A 19,693-nucleotide genomic window follows, 5' to 3' on the forward strand; every position below is an offset into this window, starting at 1 on the left:
ATTCAATAAGTTAACACAGGTGGTAGAACTCATCTGATTCATACACCTGACACAACATTCAACAACACAGTTGGTAGAACTCATCTGATTCATACACCTGACACAACATTCAACAACACAGGTGGTAGAACTCATCTGATTCATACACCTGACACAACATTCAACAACACAGGTGGTAGAACTCATCTGATTCATACACCTGACACAACATTCAATAACACAGGTGGTAGAACTCATCTGATTCATACACCTGACACAACATTCAACAACACAGGTGGTAGAACTCATCTGATTCATACACCTGACACAACATTCAACAACACAGGTGGTAAAACTCATCTGATTTATACACCTGACACAAGATTCAGTAAGTTAACACAGGTGGTAGAACTCATCTGATTCATACACCTGACACAACATTCAATAACACAGGTGGTAGAACTCATCTGATTCATACACCTGACACAACATTCAACAACACAGGTGGTAGAACTCATCTGATTCATACACCTGACACAACATTCAACAACACAGGTGGTAGAACTCATCTGATTCATACACCTGACACAACATTCAACAACACAGGTGGTAGAACTCATCTGATTCATACACCTGACACAACATTCAACAACACAGGTGGTAGAACTCATCTGATTCATACACCTGACACAACATTCAACAACACAGGTGGTAGAACTCATCTGATTCATACACCTGACACAACATTCAACAACACAGGTGGTAGAACTCATCTGATTCATACACCTGACACAACATTCAATAAGTTAACACAGGTGGTAGAACTCATCTGATTCATACACCTGACACAACATTCAATAAGTTAACACAGGTGGTAGAACTCATCTGATTCATACACCTGACACAACATTCAACAACACAGGTGGTAGAACTCATCTGATTCATACACCTGACACAACATTCAACAACACAGGTGGTAGAACTCATCTGATTCATACACCTGACACAACATTCAACAACACAGGTGGTAGAACTCATCTGATTCATACACCTGACACAACATTCAACAACACAGGTGGTAGAACTCATCTGATTCATACACCTGACACAACATTCAATAAGTTAACACAGGTGGTAGAACTCATCTGATTCATACACCTGACACAACATTCAATAAGTTAACACAGGTGGTAGAACTCATCTGATTCATACACCTGACACAACATTCAACAACACAGGTGGTAGAACTCATCTGATTCATACACCTGACACAACATTCAATAAGTTAACACAGGTGGTAGAACTCATCTGATTCATACACCTGACACAACATTCAATAAGTTAACACAGGTGGTAGAACTCATCTGATTCATACACCTGACACAACATTCAACAACACAGGTGGTAGAACTCATCTGATTCATACACCTGACACAACATTCAATAAGTTAACACAGGTGGTAGAACTCATCTGATTCATACACCTGACACAACATTCAATAAGTTAACACAGGTGGTAGAACTCATCTGATTCATACACCTGACACAACATTCAACATCACAGGTGGTAGAACTCATCTGATTCATACACCTGACACAACATTCAATAAGTTAACACAGGTGGTAGAACTCATCTGATTCATACACCTGACACAAGATTCAACAACACAGGTGGTAGAACTCATCTGATTCATACACCTGACACAACATTCAGTAAGTTAACACAGGTGGTAGAACTCATCTGATTCATACACCTGACACAAGATTCAACAACACAGGTGGTAGAACTCATCTGACTCATACACCTGACACAACATTCAACATCACAGGTGGTAGAACTCATCTGATTCATACACCTGACACAACATTCAATAAGTTAAAAGCAGCATCCTGATACTACATCTAATACTTTTAACTAAGTCTCACAGTAGTTAATACCAACAGAAAAATGCTATCAAACATGCTTTATCACTAAATAGGAAAAAAAAGACATTAATTATTTCTATATGTTCTAACACAGGCTTATAACACTAGAATAAAAGAAAACTATCAATACAATCAATTGTAGGTCTATATATATGGTTTTTAGAGTATATTTGTGAGCAAGTTGAAAGGTGGTGTTTTTTCTTTTGTGTGTAACATGTTTGTATAATAAAACCAAGACTTACAGATACTTAAGATACTTAAGATACATACAACAAACCCTGAACTTACTCCACCACCCCAGACCCGCATGGCATTGATGTGGACTGAAGCAGCTGACTGAAGAAGATACTCTAAACGAGGTTCTGTAACTCTCTCCTGAAAACTATCAGCTGGAATCCAATTACTTCCCTTTAGGAAAACGGGAATGTCATTGATGCGAAAGTAAAAAGTCAAACCTGAAATATAATTAATGAAATAAAATTCAACAGACTGATAAATCTAACATTAATGAATAACATTAAAGCTAGCACACAAACACCTTATGCCATCTCTAGGGAAAACACTTTTTTATGGCTAAGAGAACCTAACCCAGTGAGAAAATCTAATACATTACCTAATCATGTTTTTACACTACCTAACCCTAACCTGACATAACCTAACCCTAACCTCACATTACTTAACCCTAACCTGGGGTGACCTAACCCTAATCTGACATAACCTAACCCTAACCTCACATTACTTAGCCCTAACCTGGGGTGACCTAACCCTAATCTGACATAACCTAACCCTAACCTCACATAACCTAACCCTAACCTCACATAACCTAACCTCACATAACCTAACCCTAACCTTACATAACCTAACCTAGCCAGATAACCCTCACCATCCTGTAAATTGCTGGACACAGGGTCCTGTACCAGCTCCACAGTCCTGAATCCAACCCTCAGGGACTTCTGGGACTTGTCCAGCGCTGTGGTCAACACCACATCAACATCGTACAAAACCTGATCCCCATAACCATTGGGCCACCACAGGGACACTTGTTTGGTCTGTAGACACAAGACTGGCAGTGTGATTCAGAGTCCATCAATTATGTTGGCAGTTTTTATAACTTCAACACACATACTATATTACATTAAAAAACTCAAAGACATAATTCATTAGCCATGTATATAACTTTTTTTTTCTCTGTCATTTCACTTTTAATTTTAACATAGCCCAGATTCTTTTAAAAATTAAAAACTCAAACAAATATGTCAATAGTTTGCAATTTTATATACTGATAGACTTTTAACTTAAACATAACTATGATACTTAATCCCACCAATAAAGCTCATACAATGTTATATACTGATACACTTTTAACTTAAACATAACCTCACATAACCTAACCCTAACCTCACATAACCTAACCCTAACCTCACATAACCTCACTGATACACTTTTAACTTAAACATAGCTATCATACTTAATCCCACCAATAAAGCTTATACAATGCTCTTCTCAAACAACTTTTAGCACCTCAAGTCTAGTTGGATTCTGGGATATCTGAGTCTAGCCAGCAGTCGTGTGCTCCACCAGTCATCCCATCCACAATTATCCGCTATTAGCACAAATGTTCTTATGTTACACAAGCCAAATATTTACCTCTGGTACGTCTATTGTAAACCTGAGCGTAGAGTTTGTTGACGACATCACAACATCTTGGCTGTACGTCAGGTTAAGGCCTGGTATTGCAGCAGTGAGGTGGCCTTGAACTTCAGGTCCTGGGGCCACCCCCAGCAACACCTCACCCACCACTTGCCACTGAGAGTTGACTGCAACCAAAAGATTCTCCAACATTAATCTGTATCACTGACTATCTTAGCTTTAACCAGATTAAGTTTTCTTTCTACATTTAGCTTTAACCAGCTTCAAATTCTCCAAATGAATTAGAATGTGTGAAAAATATATTCAACAATATCAGCAAAGATGGAGACTTATCAGTATAACAGACAACAATCATGTATTCTCAACAAATAGAAAGCGTTAAAGTAAAGAAAAATAGGCCAAAATAATCATGGTATTTATATATTTTAATCCTTCATTTTCTTAGTCTACTATGTTGCAAACAAATTGTTTTTTCCCACATATTTTAAATGGTTCAATGGCTCTTAGAAGTGGTTTAACAATTGATTTGATGCAGGCCAACATGATCTTACCTTTATTAACAACAGCAGTAGCATCCAACATGGAGACTTGAATGTAAGCAATGATGTAAATTGGTTTCCTGAAATTTTTTTTAGATGTTCCTACCTTAACTCTTTATGACAAAAATTATAATAAACTTTAACAAAAAAAAAATAAAAAATAAAGAATGTTAAAAAGACTAAATGTTAGGATTTAAAAAAATAAATTGCATGAATGCCTTGTTCTGTAAAACTGTCAATAGTATACGAATATGTATTTTTCAAATGCTATCAATAAACTTTAGCCTTATTGGGTTACACATTTGATACCTAAATACTTCTGACAACTGAAATTAAATTTACAATTACCTCTGAACCCTAGCTCACCTAATGCCCATGACCCTTGAACCCTAACTTTCCAAATACCTCTGAACTCTGAACCTTAATTCACCAAGTGAACCTGACCTCTAGACTCTAGCTTACCAAATGCCCCCTTACCTCTTACCAAATGCCCCCTTACCTCTTACCAAATGCCCCCAAACCTCTTACCAAATGCCCCCAAACCTCTTACCAAATGCCCCCAAACCTCTTACCAAATGCCCCCTAACCTCTTACCAAATGCCCCCAAACCTCTTACCAAATGCCCCCTAACCTCTTACCAAATGCCCCCAAACCTCTTACCAAATGCCCCCAAACCTCTTACCAAATGCCCCCTAACCTCTTACCAAATGCCCCCTAACCTCTTACCAAATGCCCCCTAACCTCTTACCAAATGCCCCCAAACCTCTTACCAAATGCCCCCTAACCTCTTACCAAATGCCCCCAAACCTCTTACCAAATGCCCCCAAACCTCTTACCAAATGCCCCCTAACCTCTTACCAAATGCCCCCTAACCTCTTACCAAATGCCCCCAAACCTCTTACCAAATGCCCCCAAACCTCTTACCAAATGCCCCCAAACCTCTTACCAAATGCCCTCAAATCTCTTACCAAACACCTTGGGTTGGAAATGAAGGACCCCAGTCCCAGCTAAATGAGCACTGCTCCTTGCGGACCTGGTTAACGTGACACTGCCCGTTCTGGACAGCAGGTGGACATTCAGGTGGGATAACATATGATGAATGGTTAGCCCTGTAACCAGCCTCCCTCACGGCTGAGGAAAACTGGATAGTTATAGAGTTATCACCACTCTGCAAAAAAAGTAATTCAACATTAAATTACGCAATTGATAAGTTATGTTTCACACTGATAACAATAATAAATAAATAAATAAACCACTCATCCTAGTTGCTAGTGACATAATTAAATCCAGCTTGAGTAATCAGAATTTTAAAAATGTTTATACAACTCAGTTTTTCTAACCATTGAGGTAAGAATATTTATGTTTTTTTTCTTTATAATCTCATTTTACATTTAATTAGCTTGATTATACATAAATTTAACTAGATTATATATTTTTGGCTAGATTTTACATTTGTATCATTGTCATTATACTTACCATAAATTTAATCAAGTAAAATATATATTCAACTAGCCAGACTGTACATTTAATTAGCAAACAAATATTTATATGCAGCTTACCTGTAGGACATTAGTGAGATCAAACACTGATTTTACAAACATGTTGTCTGACTGACCAACCAATTTATTGTTTACAAACACTGTTGCTATGGTATCTAGCCCCTCAGACACAAGCAGTTTCCTATTGGATGTTGCCACATCATTTGAAACTATAAAAAAAATGGATTTTTTCATATCTAAAAGCTGATCTTTAATTTCAATGTAGGCATACATTTCAATATTATGCACAGAAAAAGAAATTAATAATAGATTACTATAGGAATTGATTAAAATACTCTATTTTGACAGAGTTCAGACAAGATTTTGGAAAAATATCTATGTTTTATCATTTTATGAAAAATTCAACTGCAAATTGGAGGGGGGTTGTAGGCTGAGGTGTGACATAATTTTAGGGGGGGGGTCTGGCTTTTTGTGACGATATGTGACAGAAGGGAGGGGGGGGGGGGGGTAAAAATTGTCAAAAAAAGCTGACGTCATTTACAGATGACCCTATAGCCTACCATTAGTCACCTGTAAAAGTTCTGGAATAAGTCCAATTAGCCAATCCCAGCCAGGCTAAGGCTACGTCATTATCTCTCCACAGTGGGTCTTGGATAACTCCTTGTTTTAGTAGAGCAGTGTACATGGAGCCTGGGACCTCACCCAGAACCTTCAGCCCTACAACAGTAGAGTAGATTGTTTTGTATTAGTATTAAGTATTAATCTTTAACAATGAGGCAACTTTATTTTCACATTACTACTACTACTAGTACTAGCCTCAGATTTTACGCACCTAAAACGATATATTACCAATCCAATAATTCCATATTAATTATTCATAATTATAAAATACTTAAAACTAGCATAGGCTATTAGTACTATTACTACCAACTAACTATTAAATTAATATTAATAATATTAAATATTATTAGGCTAGGCCTAATAGCTATAGACTATCTATAAGTTATAGATTCTATAACTATCTATAGTCTATAGTCTATATCTATAGTAATAGTAATAGTTTAGTAAAGTTTAGTTAGTTAAGTTAGGCCTACCTGAAGAAGTATCGAAAACCGTCCAATTACCACCTAAATCTAGCTTTAAAAGTGATTGAACTTGAACTACAAAATAAAGTACTTTCAATAATAGCAATTTAAACAACATTTTAGAGGATAGATTTTTATTCTAGATCTACTTTTTCAGACTAATCTGATGTTAATTTTATTTTCTCTTGTCTGTTCTTTTCATTTCACAGGGAGCCGCCATTTTGTTTGTTTAAAAAAGTCACGTGATTATTGTCAGCCGATGAAGCTAAAATTAGTAGCTCGGCAACCCATGTTTAGGATGAGTATTGTTTTTCTTTACACTACAGCATAGACCCTAATTACGGGGCACAAATTTGGGTCAGAATTGTACAATGATTCCTAAAGTGTTGTTATATCTGCGCCATAATATAGAACTACTAGGCATGCTGCCCAGCTTCGCTTAGGCTTTCGAAAACATTGACAATTTGAATGCTTAATTAATTCGCCCATATAAGGCGCTGGTCAGAGGCGTAGCGACCCTTCCCGGCGCCCGGGGACAAACATTTAATTTGGCGCCCCCCACGGGAGAAAATTTTCTATTTGCTACCCCCCTCCCCCTTCAACTTTTCGATTTGCACCCCCCCCCCCCCTCAACTTTTTGATTTGCACCCCCCCCCCTTAAACTGCAAAAATTCAGCTAAATTGACATTTTAATTTGTTTTTACAACCCATTTTGGCGCCCCCTGAGGTCGGCGCCCGGGGACATATGTCCCCCCCCCCCTGCCCCCCCCATCGCTACGCCTCTGGCGCTGGTCAGTCGAGGTCAGTTTAAACCCCCTCATCGTAGACTTTTTGGCCAACCGGCCCCCGTGTTCTGTCGCCCCAAGGCAAGATCCTGCCAAATTTGAAGCGCCTGCGGCGCCGGGAAGTGCCCTATCGGGCACCCGACAACTTAGCTTTATTTTTATAGATCATCTAGATCTAGAATCTCTAGATCTAGATGATCTAGAATATCTAGATCGAGATCAATATCTAGATCTAGAATCTCTAGATCTAGAATACAAATAGATAAAATAATTTTTTAAAGTTTAGGCCGAGAAAATCGTATTGTATACATTTCATAGCGTACATAGCTCTAAATCATATTTGAATGAAATAGTTCATTTCTTTTTATTCTAAACTCGGAAGATGATGTCATCAGTTTCGTGCTCTTTTTTTTAGTGTAAACAATAAGCGACGTCATTGTTAAATGCGTTCTTGTCTCAAGTTTATACACTTTTCCGGTTGCATAAATAATACTGTTTCTCTACATTTGAATACGCCTTTATATTTTATTTTTCTTCTTTAAATAATTTTGTGGTTATACATTTAAAACATCTAACATATTTTTTTCAATAGAAGTCCGTAAAAAGTTCTTCATATATCGCTGCCGATTCTGACGTGATGTCCGGCGAAAATATTTTGCGGACAGAGAGAAGTGCGCACATGGGGAATTATATATTAGGATATTGCATTTTTAAACTATTGAAATGTTATTTAATGAACAGATCTAGAGCTAAAGGTCTAAACTTTTTAGGAGGTATCCAACCCCGCTCTCTTCCTAATCTTATAGATCTAGTGATAAACTATACGCACTTACCAAACCCTTCTTAATAGGAAAAATAAAATATGATTTCCTTTTTCAAATTCAAAACAAAGGTTGGCCTCAATCTATATATTTTACTGGCTCAGATAGTTAAATCAACCAGGAGAGCTGGGTAATTGACTATTTCCTGAACTTTGGCTGTGCATAATTCAGTAATGTAGCGCAAAATGAGCTTTTTATTTTTTATCCTACTCAATTTGGCGCCCGCTTAGGGTCGGCACCACTCTCCCCTACAAAATGAATCGTGCATCAAAATCTCTCATTTTAAAGATCAAAATCATTTAACTTTTCACACAAAAACTAAAAATGAATATTTACTCAAAATCAATGTGACTTCTGTAGTCGCTTACAGACACCTGTTCAGATCAGAGGCGTAGCGACCCTTCCCGGCGCCCGGGGACAAACTTTCCAATTTGGCGCCCCCTATCGGGAGCAAATTTTCAATTTGCACCCCCCCCCCTTAAACTCTTGATTTGCACCCCCCCCCCTCAAACTGCAAAAATACAGCTAAAATGACATTTTAATTTGTTTATACAACCCATTTTGGCGCCCCCTAAGGTCGGCGCCCGGGGACATATGTCCCCCCTGCCCCCCATCGCTACGCCTCTGGTTCAGATATATCCAGCTTCAGCTTAAATGCAGCGAGCGTTGTGTGCCTGTATTTTCCATCTCCATGCAGCTCAAGGAAGTGTTCGCAGGTTTGCTCAACTTAGCATTGCAAATTATGTGGGGAGGGTGGGGCGCTGACTCCCATCAACGCTGCCTTATGTAATAATAGTCAGACCCCTCCCCGCCATTCTCTCTAATACTCACACAATGTAATTAAATATACATAAAAACACCTTTTTAAAAAATGTTTTACTTTTTAATGAACAACAGATTGTATGCTACGTAACAGATTACAAGCCTCCTATCTAAATAAGTAGGTTATAGATCTAGTTACAAAGTCGGAACCGCAATAAAACAACCGGCGGTGACAGAAAAACTAAGAAAAAAAACCTATCAAGGAAATACCTTCTGCACTGCTAGAGTCAAAAAATGTAAAGTAAGCTTTGTAGTTCGTACCAATGCAGGGGCGTAGCGAGGGGGGTGGGGGGGGGTGGGTGGGGCGGGGGGTGCGGACCGCACCGGGTGACACCATTTAGGGGGGTGACATCAAGGTAAAAAAATAGCAAAATATATAGAGAAAAACTTGAGGGGGGGGGGGGGGGGTGGGCAAATAGAAAGTTTGCGGGTGGGGGTGCAAATCGAAAGTTTGAGGGGGGGGGGGTGCAAATCGAAAACTTGAAGGTTTGTCCCCGGGAAGGGTCGCAACGCCTCTGGGGGGTGACACCATTAAGTGCCGCACCGGGTGACACCCGACCTCGCTACGCCACTGGTATACATATCTATAGGGGCAGACTTTAATGTCTGTAAGCAGATTTATTGTGGCAGACTTTAATGTCTGTTGGAAAACTATAGGGGCAGACTTTTGAATCTCTGTAGGAAAATCTATTGGGCAGACTTTATAATGTCTGTAAGTAAATATATAGTGGCATACTTCTTAATGTCTGCAGTCTGCAGGCAAAATCTGTGGGGGCAGACTTTTTAATGTTTGTTAGCGGGTCTACTAAAATTGACATTTTTTAAACCAATCAGATTTAGTAGGCAGTTCTATCAACACGCGTCATCACGACAAAAACGCGTCATCGCGTTCAATAGCTGCGCAATGGTTTTTAGTCATGATATCTATTGTAAATAAAAACAAAATGTTAATCAATTCATAAAAAATTAATCCGGCGACCAATTAAGTCAAATTGAATGTCATGATGCATTGTCTTCATGTCTTGACCCACGTACCAATTACGAACCGTATCTGTCAGACAGTTTAACTATACATTACACTCCAGTAAATTCACCGTTTACACGAGTATATATCTGGCAGTTTCACCATATCTAACCGTACGACCCGTCACCTTTGGCACACAGCTCTTTGTATTTTGACCAGTTTTAAAGTTTGTGAGCCATTAAACCTTTGAATTATATGTTCGTTAAAAACACATCGAACGAGATACAGTGAAGAAAATGTAGTTAAATAAACCAGGAGTGTTTTCCCCTAAACTTTCTCGAATATTCTAATATAACACTACGCGGGATGGCAACTCGGGTCATAGACAATATTTTTAATCCATTTTTAATTACTTAAACTTTTTATGATATAATAGAGTCTCGTAAAAATAATAATTATGTACACCAAATAAAATGTGCATAATAGTGCGGGATATTATTAGTACTTTATATATATATATATATATATATATATATATATATATATATATATATATATATATATATAACAACTAAGGTTTATGATAAAGGACCTATACATGTCAAAAACATTTCCAGGAATTACAGAACTAAACATTTACACAGACTGTAGAATTTGTTGTTTGATATTTTTAAACACATACATATTTTGGTGTGTAGGTTACTTGTACACACCCCCTCCAACGCAAGGAAATCAGTTAAAATATATTTATATGGAAGGTGTATACTAAACCTTGGTGCCTCCTACCCCTTAAGGAAGTTTCAATAGCCCGCCTCTGACACGGAGCAAACTATCCGGTTTTCAGTGAAAAAATTCTTAGTCATTTTACATAGCATTGTATGTCATTTGTGTGAGACATCGTGTTTTAGTGTAAGACAACTTGTATTTAGCTAACCTTGACTAGTGGTACGTGTATTATCACTCATAGTTTGATTGTATTATAAAGAAGATTTATTAGAAAAAGTAATGGTAGAACGACATTGTTTTACGTTGTTCATATGTTTGAATTATCTAAGTATTTACAACCAGATTTTGGGAGGAGTGGGATTATAAAATGCTGGAACTCAACAATGCTAACTTGCAATTCTCAAGCGCGGATTCCAGGAATTCAATCTATGGGGCATCACTGAGTCTACCCAGCTCTGAAGAGTACCTTAATTAATTATGGAAAGGTCAAGAAAAATGGTCATTTTGCTTACTACACAATACCTTTACTTAATAGACAGGTGAATTATATATGTCTCAGATTCCTAATTTAGACCTAGTTAACGCCAGAGATGATGGACTTAGTTCAGGGGTCGGCATCCTGCGGCTCGCGAGCCGCATGCGGCTCTTTTGATGTCCAGCTGCGGCTCTTCAGTTCCATGCACAAATATTAATAATTATTATATTTTATTTTTAAAACACTCGGTAATAAACGATATAACAATAGATATTAACAATAAACATTCACTATTCTATTAGAATATTTAGTTACTCCCTATCTCAGTTTACTTCCTATTACATTATCCATTCCGAATTGAAACATTCAACTTCATAGTGGGTATCACAAAGAAACTAAACCAGTAAAAAAGTGTAAAGCTGAAAGGAAAACCCAGTCTATTTCTTGCTTGAAGAAGTGGTTTGTTTCGAAAAAAAAATACTTTTTTTGTTGAAGACATGGTGAGCGGTAAATTACTAAATTACGAAAAATCTGAAAAAAATTTCGTTATGAAAGCAATGCTACCATTTAATCACTTCAGCATTACTATAAACAATGAATGGTGTTTTCACTTACAGATTTGAGAAATTCAAAACAAATTCAAGCACTCTGACATTCGCCGTAGATCCTCTCATCACAAATTCAAATGAAATTATTTCATATAATCAACGCTATATATATATATATATATATATATATATATATATATATATATATATATATATATATATATATATATATATAAAATCCTAAAAAAATATACTATTGACATAAAGTGTTAGTGGCTCTTTAAGAACAGGGTAATGTTGCAAATTGTAACTTTTGGCTCTTCTGTCTCAAAAGGTTGCCGACCCCTGACTTAGTTCATCTTCCATGATGACTGTAGTAAAATGTGAGCATGAAATAAATTTAAACATCCAACATTCGAACATGTTTGTAATTGACACCAGGGATCACAATAAATTCAAGCGAATACAAGTTTTTGTACCATGCTTTAATGTAAGAATTTTAACAGAACCAAAATGAACACAATTTTAACAAAATAATATTTTTATCTTTGTTAGACTGACACCAACCTAGGGACAAAAAAAGCAATGTTCTAGCAAAACCCCAATCTACTAACCAGACAACAATCTGCTAACAATACACCAATCGGCTAACAAGACACCAATCTGCTAACCAGACATCAATCTGCTAACAAGACACCAATATGCTAATCAGACAACAATGAAGTCGCATAATGTAACATAAGGCAAAGCATTAATATAACATAACGCAAAGCATAATTTAACATAAGGCAAAGCCTAATCTATATATAGCATAAACTAATGGGTACAATTTTAACATTCTGTATTAAAGTACCATTTTACATCAACATACTTGTATCCAAATGTTAATTACAACCAATTGTGACTAAAATGACAGGCTGCACTAAAATAAAATGCATTAAACACCTAATACAGACAGACTTAGGATGTGAGCTGATGTTCTATTCCATTGCGGACGTAATAGGAAATAGTGATAATACACCAACGAACTAGTCGGGTGTTGTAAAACGTTGGCGCAACTTTGGAGGAGAAAGTTTGAATAGACCCGGGTGTTTTAAAATGTATTCTGGATGCAGTTTCTTCTCCGACAACAAGACGTCTAAAACAGATTTTATCTTGCTGTTACTGATGCCATTAAGCTTATCAGATGGGAGCAATCTATCAACTGTTTCTTTAGAACATTTTAGTCTCTTTTGTAAATATTCACTTTTTGTTTTGCAACATTCTAAAGCAACAAAATCTGCATTTAATTTCTTGTAAGTTCCATTTTTCTCGCATAGCTTTAAAAAGTTATCCACCGATATACCTGCAGCCTGCATAAAATCCCATATCTGTTTTAATCTAGGTAGAGAATATTTTAAAAGTTTTCTATACACAATTACATCTTCTGACTTTAGTTTTACTACGTTTAGTAAAAAGTCTAATTTCAATGCAGTTGTTTTGATGTCAAGCATACGTAGAATAGAGGACAGAAAATTAGCTGTTCTTTTGTCACAATCAAGTCTCATTTGGAATAATTCAGATAGAGAAGTGCATCCTCTTAGTGCATCAAGCTCATCACACATGTTCTTGTATCCAATATCAAATTTCTTGCCATCACATCCCAAAAAATAAAAAACTTTGTCCTGACTTCTGACAGGATTGTCAGTCAACAAGGACCTAGCCTGTAATAGCTCCAACCTCCTGCTGAGTTCCTTGTGTGAAGTTTGGAACAATGGCCTTACATTTTTTGTGACCAGAGACAAAGGTAAATTGTAAGACAACAGCAAATTTACTTTTTCCTCTAGCAGTGGTATAGACATGGTTTCTAATCCTGGAAGTTGAGTAATAAGTGAATCAACATCCTTTTGATTGCAACGAAATATTTGAGCAATACGTTCAGATTTATTAGCACATCCTTTTAGTGCATCAAGGTCATCACACATGTTCTTGTATCCAATATCAAATTCCTTGATACTCTTGCCCAAAGAATAAAAAACTTTGTCCCGACTTCTGACAGGATTGTCAGTCAACAAAGACCTAGCCTGTAACAGCTCCAACCTCCTGCTGAGTTCCTTGTGTGAAGTGTCGAACAATGGCACTGGATTTTTTGTGATCAGAGACAAAGGTAAATTGTAAGACAACAGCAAATTTACTTTTTCCTCTAGCAGTGGTATAGACATGGCTTCTAATCCTGGATGTTGAGTAATAAGTGAATCAACATCCTTTTGATTGCAACGAAATATTTGAGCAATACGTTCAGATTTATTAGCACATCCTTCTAATGCATCAAGCTCATCACACATGTTCTTGTATCCAATATCAAATTTCTTGCCATCACATTCCAAAAAATAAAAAACTTTGACCTGACTTCTGACAGGATTGTCAGTCAACAAGGACCTAGCCTGTAACAGCTCCAACCTCCTGCTGAGTTCCTTGTGTGAAGTGTGGAACAATGGCCTTACATTTTTTGTGATCAGAGACAAAGGTAAATTGTAGGACAACAGCAAATTTACTTTTTCCTCTAGCAGTGGTATAGACATGGTTTCTAATCCTGAATGTTGAGTAATAAGTGAATCAACATCATTTTGTTTGCAACGAAATATTTGAGCAATACGTTCAGATTTATTAGCACATCCTTCTAATGCATCAAGCTCATCACACATGTTCTTGTATCCAATATCAAATTTCTTGCCATTACATCCTAAAAAATAAAAAACTTTGTCCTGACTTCTGACAGGATTGTCAGTCAACAAGGACCTAGCCTGTAACAGCTCCAACCTCCTGCTGAGTTCCTTGTGTGAAGTTTGGAACAATGGCCTTACATTTTTTGTGATCAGAGACAAAGGTAAATTGTAAGACAACAGCAAGTTTACTTTTTCCTCTAGCAGTGGTATAGACATGGTTTCTAATCCTGGATGTTGAGTAATAAGTGAATCAACATCCTTTTGATTGCAACGAAATATTTGAGCAATACGTTCAGATTTATTAGCACATCCTTCTAATGCATCAAGCTCATCACACATGTTCTTGTATCCAATATCAAATTTCTTGCCATCACATCCCAAAAAATAAAAAACTTTGTCCTGACTTCTGACAGGATTGTCAGTCAACAAGGACCTAGCCTGTAACAGCTCCAACCTCCTGCTGAGTTCCTTGTGTGAAGTTTTAAACAATGGCACTGGATTTTTTGTGATCAGAGACAAAGGTAAATTGTAAGACAACAGCAAATTTACTTTTTCCTCTAGCAGTGGTATAGACATGGTTTCTAATCCTGGATATTGAGTAATAAGTGAATCAACATCCTTTTGATTGCAACGAAATATTTGAGCAATACGTTCAGATTTATTAGCACAACCTTTTAATGCATCAAGCTCATCACACATGTTCTTGTATCCAATATCAAATTTCTTGCCATCACATCCCAAAAAATAAAAAACTTTGTCCTGACTTCTGACAGGATTGTCAGTCAACAAGGACCTAGCCTGTAACAGCTCCAACCTCCTGCTGAGTTCCTTGTGTGAAAAGTACAGTGGCACTGGATTTTTTGTGATCAGAGACAAAGGTAAATTGTAAGACAACAGCAAATTTACTTTTTCCTCTAGCAGTGGTATAGACATGGTTTCTAATTCTGGATGTTGAGTAATAAGTGAATCATCATCCTTTTGATTGCAACGAAATATTTGAGCAATACGTTCAGATTTATTAGCACATCCTTCTAATGCATCAAGCTCATCACACATGTTCTTGTATCCAATATCAAATTTCTTGCCATCACATCCCAAAAAATAAAAAACTTTGTCCTGACTTCTGACAGGATTGTCAGTCAACAAGGACCTAGCCTGTAACAGCTCCAGCCTCCTGCTGAGTTCTTTGTGTGAAGTTTGGAACAATGGCACTGGATTTTTTGTGATCAGAGACAAAGGTAAATTGTAAGACAACAGCAAATTTACTTTTTCCTCTAGCAGTGGTATAGACATGGTTTCTAATCCTGGATGTTGAGTAATAAGTGAATCAACATCCTTTTGATTGCAACGAAATATTTGAGCAATACGTTCAGATTTATTATCACATCCTTCTAATGCATCAAGCTCATCACACATGTTCTTGTATCCAATATCAAATTTCTTGCCATCACATCCCAAAAAATTAAAAACTTTGTCCTGACTTCTGACAGGATTGTCAGTCAACAAGGACCTAGCCTGTAACAGCTCCAACCTCCTGCTGAGTTCCTTTTGTGAAGTTTGGAACAATGGCACTGGATTTTTTGTGATCAGAGACAAAGGTAAATTGTAAGACAACAGCAAATTTACTTTTTCCTCTAGCAGTGGTATAGACATGGTTTCTAATCCTGGATGTTGAGTAATAAGTGAATCAACATCTTTTTGATTGCAACGAAATATTTGAGCAATACGTTCAAATTTATTAGCACATACTTCTAATGCATCGAGCTCATCACACATGTTCTTGTATCCAATATCAAATTGCTTGCCATCACATTCCAAAAAATAAAAAACTTTGTCCTGACTTCTGACAGGATTGTCAGTCAACAAGGACCTAGCCTGTAACAGCTCCAACCTCCTGCCGAGTTCCTTGTGTGAAGTTTGGAACAATGGCACTGGATTTTTTGTGATCAGAGACAAAGGTAAATTGTAAGACAACAGCAAATTTACTTTTTCCTCTAGCAGTGGTATAGACATGGTTTCTAATCCTGGATGTTGAGTAATAAGTGAATCAACATCCTTTTGATTGCAACGAAATATTTGAGCAATACGTTCAGATTTATTAGCACATCCTTTTAGTGCATTAAGATGATCACACATATTCTTGTAAAAAATATCAAATTCCTTGATATTCCTGCCCAAATAATAAAAAACTTTGTCCTGACTTCTGACAGGATTGTCAGTCAACAAGGACCTAGCCTGTAACAGCTCCAACCTCCTGCTGAGTTCCTTGTGTGAAGTGTGGAACAATGGCACTGGATTTTTTTTGATCAGAGACAAAGGTAAATTGTAAGACAACAGCAAATTTACTTTTTCCTCTAGCAGTGGTATAGACATGGTTTCTAATTCTGGATGTTGAGTAATAAGTGAATCATCATCCTTTTGATTGCAACGAAATATTTGAGCAATACGTTCAGATTTATTAGCACATCCTTCTAATGCATCAAGCTCATCACACATGTTCTTGTATCCAATATCAAATTTCTTGCCATCACATCCCAAAAAATAAAAAACTTTGTCCTGACTTCTGACAGGATTGTCAGTCAACAAGGACCTAGCCTGTAACAGCTCCAGCCTCCTGCTGAGTTCTTTGTGTGAAGTTTGGAACAATGGCACTGGATTTTTTGTGATCAGAGACAAAGGTAAATTGTAAGACAACAGCAAATTTACTTTTTCCTCTAGCAGTGGTATAGACATGGTTTCTAATCCTGGATGTTGAGTAATAAGTGAATCAACATCCTTTTGATTGCAACGAAATATTTGAGCAATACGTTCAGATTTATTAGCACATCCTTTTAATGCATTAAGATGATCACACATATTCTTGTAAAAAATATCAAATTCCTTGATATTCCTGCCCAAATAATAAAAAACTTTGTCCTGACTTCTGACAGGATTGTCAGTCAACAAGGACCTAGCCTGTAACAGTTCCAACCTCCTGCTGAGTTCCTTGTGTGAAGTTTGGAACAATGGCACTGGATTTTTTGTGATCAGAGACAAAGGTAAATTGTAAGACAACAGCAAATTTACTTTTTCCTCTAGCAGTGGTATAGACATGGTTTCTAATCCTGGATGTTGAGTAATAAGTGAATCAACATCCTTTTGATTGCAACGAAATATTTGAGCAATACGTTCAGATTTATTATCACATCCTTCTAATGCATCAAGCTCATCACACATGTTCTTGTATCCAATATCAAATTTCTTGCCATCACATCCCAAAAAATTAAAAACTTTGTCCTGACTTCTGACAGGATTGTCAGTCAACAAGGACCTAGCCTGTAACAGCTCCAACCTCCTGCTGAGTTCCTTGTGTGAAGTTTTAAACAATGGCACTGGATTTTTTGTGATCAGAGACAAAGGTAAATTGTAAGACAACAGCAAATTTACTTTTTGCTCTAGCAGTGGTATAGACAAAGACTTTAAACTTGGATGTTTTGTTGTAAGTGATTCAACGTCATCTTGACTGCACTTGAATATTTTACTAAGTAAAAAATTATGTTCTTTTAACAGTTGGGCTATTTGATGTACATCCAAACTTTTTTCTTCATGTTGTGTTCTTGTCGGTGAGGAAAAAAAACTTTTTATTTGTATTTTTCGAGGCAAATGTTTATTATAGGACAACATGGGAGCTGCAAGCTTTGTTAACAGTACTATAGGGCACGTTTTTAAAACTACACTAAAACATAATGAAGCCATTTCGCTTGGATATTGTTCAGGTAAGTTTAGCTTGTGAATTCCAAAAAAGTCTGCAAATAAAGTTATAAACGTGAAATAATCACCGTATTGTGTGTAACAGAACAACCAAACAAGAACTATTACAATTGACCTTACATTTGATTTAATAGTCTTACACTAGTGGTTTTAGTAGCGTTTTATTTATATGGATTACTGTTAACATTTAATCTATGTAACAGACGCTACATATCGCAACATTTCTAAATTTATTAATGCTGGAGAAGATATTGTGAAAACTTATTTTCTTAAAAATAGGTTTGCCAAATCAACAGTCAAGTCAATGGTCTATACTATTATTTGTAATTACTAATAAAACAACACTGCAATAATGTCAAATACAAGAACGGTATTCATTGTCTTTAGTCCAGTAAGCGACGAATGTCGAAAAATATAAAATTCACAAAAATGTCTCTTAAAAATTGTAAAATATTTAATGAAGTACAACATGCAACGTTGACGTATTTGTTATTTTAATAATAGACTACAAAAGCTGGTTCCAAACTTCTGTTGCCAGAGAGCATATTTTTTAACCAAAATTGAATATTTTATAACTTCTGTGTAACAAGTACAAAATTTCTTCCGGTTTCATTAAGGCTAGAAATAGTCAAAGAAATAATTACTAGTAATATAATATTAATTTAGCAAAGACTTTTATTGTTTATTTGGATTAGTAGAGTCAGGGTCTTGTGGCGAGTGGGGATGTTATATTATTTAATATAAATACAATACTACGGTATACACCATAGATCAGTATTGTGTATTTTTATCATGGAAAACAATTGTTCTTCTTTCTTCTTCGTTCATAATTTTAGGGTTGGGAGGGATGCCCCTCCAACATAATTAACTGGTTGAGCGCCATTGAGGCCATTGACTCCGATCTCAGCCCGTTCTTCTTTTTGTATATCAAATTGTACACAAAAAGATTGTGAGACTACATGCATTTAGCTTTGGTAAGCGCGGCGTCTTTAGATTAAGATAAAGGCGCTCCTTTTCGTACTTCAACAGGTGACACCATATACGACATTACACCAAGGCAAAATAGTGCAAATGTATCTGATGAGGCTCGTTAGCTGGGGACATCCACTCTTCTAGGAGCGACAACTCCAAAGTTAAACAACTGCTGCCTTGTAGTTTGTTCTTGGTTGGAAAAAGGCTATGGAAGCAAATCCAAAAAGAAAAGCAGGCTGAAATCGGAGTCAATGGCCTCACTGGCGCATAACCAGTTGACACGTATCCTTAATTGTGATGGTGGCGTGGTCGAGTCAGCAAAAAGCTCACGGTTGATAAATTCGAAAAAAAAAGTCTCGAGTTCAAATCCTCTGGCAGATAAGGCTCGATCACTTCCAACACTAAAAATTAAGAACGAAGAAGAAGAAGATCTGGTAAATCTACGTT

General features: G+C 36.7%; 1 protein-coding gene across 1 annotated transcript in view; it reads right to left on the reverse strand.

Moving 5' to 3' along the window:
• Window positions 1-6,890, reverse strand: part of LOC131937141 (beta-mannosidase) — a 28,627-nt gene extending 21,737 nt beyond the window's left edge. The window contains exons 1-8 of the mRNA XM_059294333.1: window positions 6,688-6,890; window positions 6,164-6,310; window positions 5,654-5,802; window positions 5,063-5,262; window positions 4,107-4,174; window positions 3,553-3,722; window positions 2,789-2,954; window positions 2,194-2,360 (exon numbers count right to left, since the gene is read on the reverse strand). Coding sequence (XP_059150316.1) covers window positions 2,194-2,360; window positions 2,789-2,954; window positions 3,553-3,722; window positions 4,107-4,174; window positions 5,063-5,262; window positions 5,654-5,802; window positions 6,164-6,310; window positions 6,688-6,796 — 1,176 coding nt within the window. The 5' untranslated portion in view covers window positions 6,797-6,890. The remainder of the gene's footprint in view (window positions 1-2,193; window positions 2,361-2,788; window positions 2,955-3,552; window positions 3,723-4,106; window positions 4,175-5,062; window positions 5,263-5,653; window positions 5,803-6,163; window positions 6,311-6,687) is intronic.
• Window positions 6,891-19,693: the final 12,803 nt, after the last annotated feature.

The sequence above is a fragment of the Physella acuta genome, unplaced genomic scaffold, assembly GCF_028476545.2.
Source record: "Physella acuta isolate Inbredline_101_S28 unplaced genomic scaffold, ASM2847654v3 ptg000200l, whole genome shotgun sequence".
NCBI lineage: Eukaryota > Metazoa > Mollusca > Gastropoda > Physidae > Physella > Physella acuta.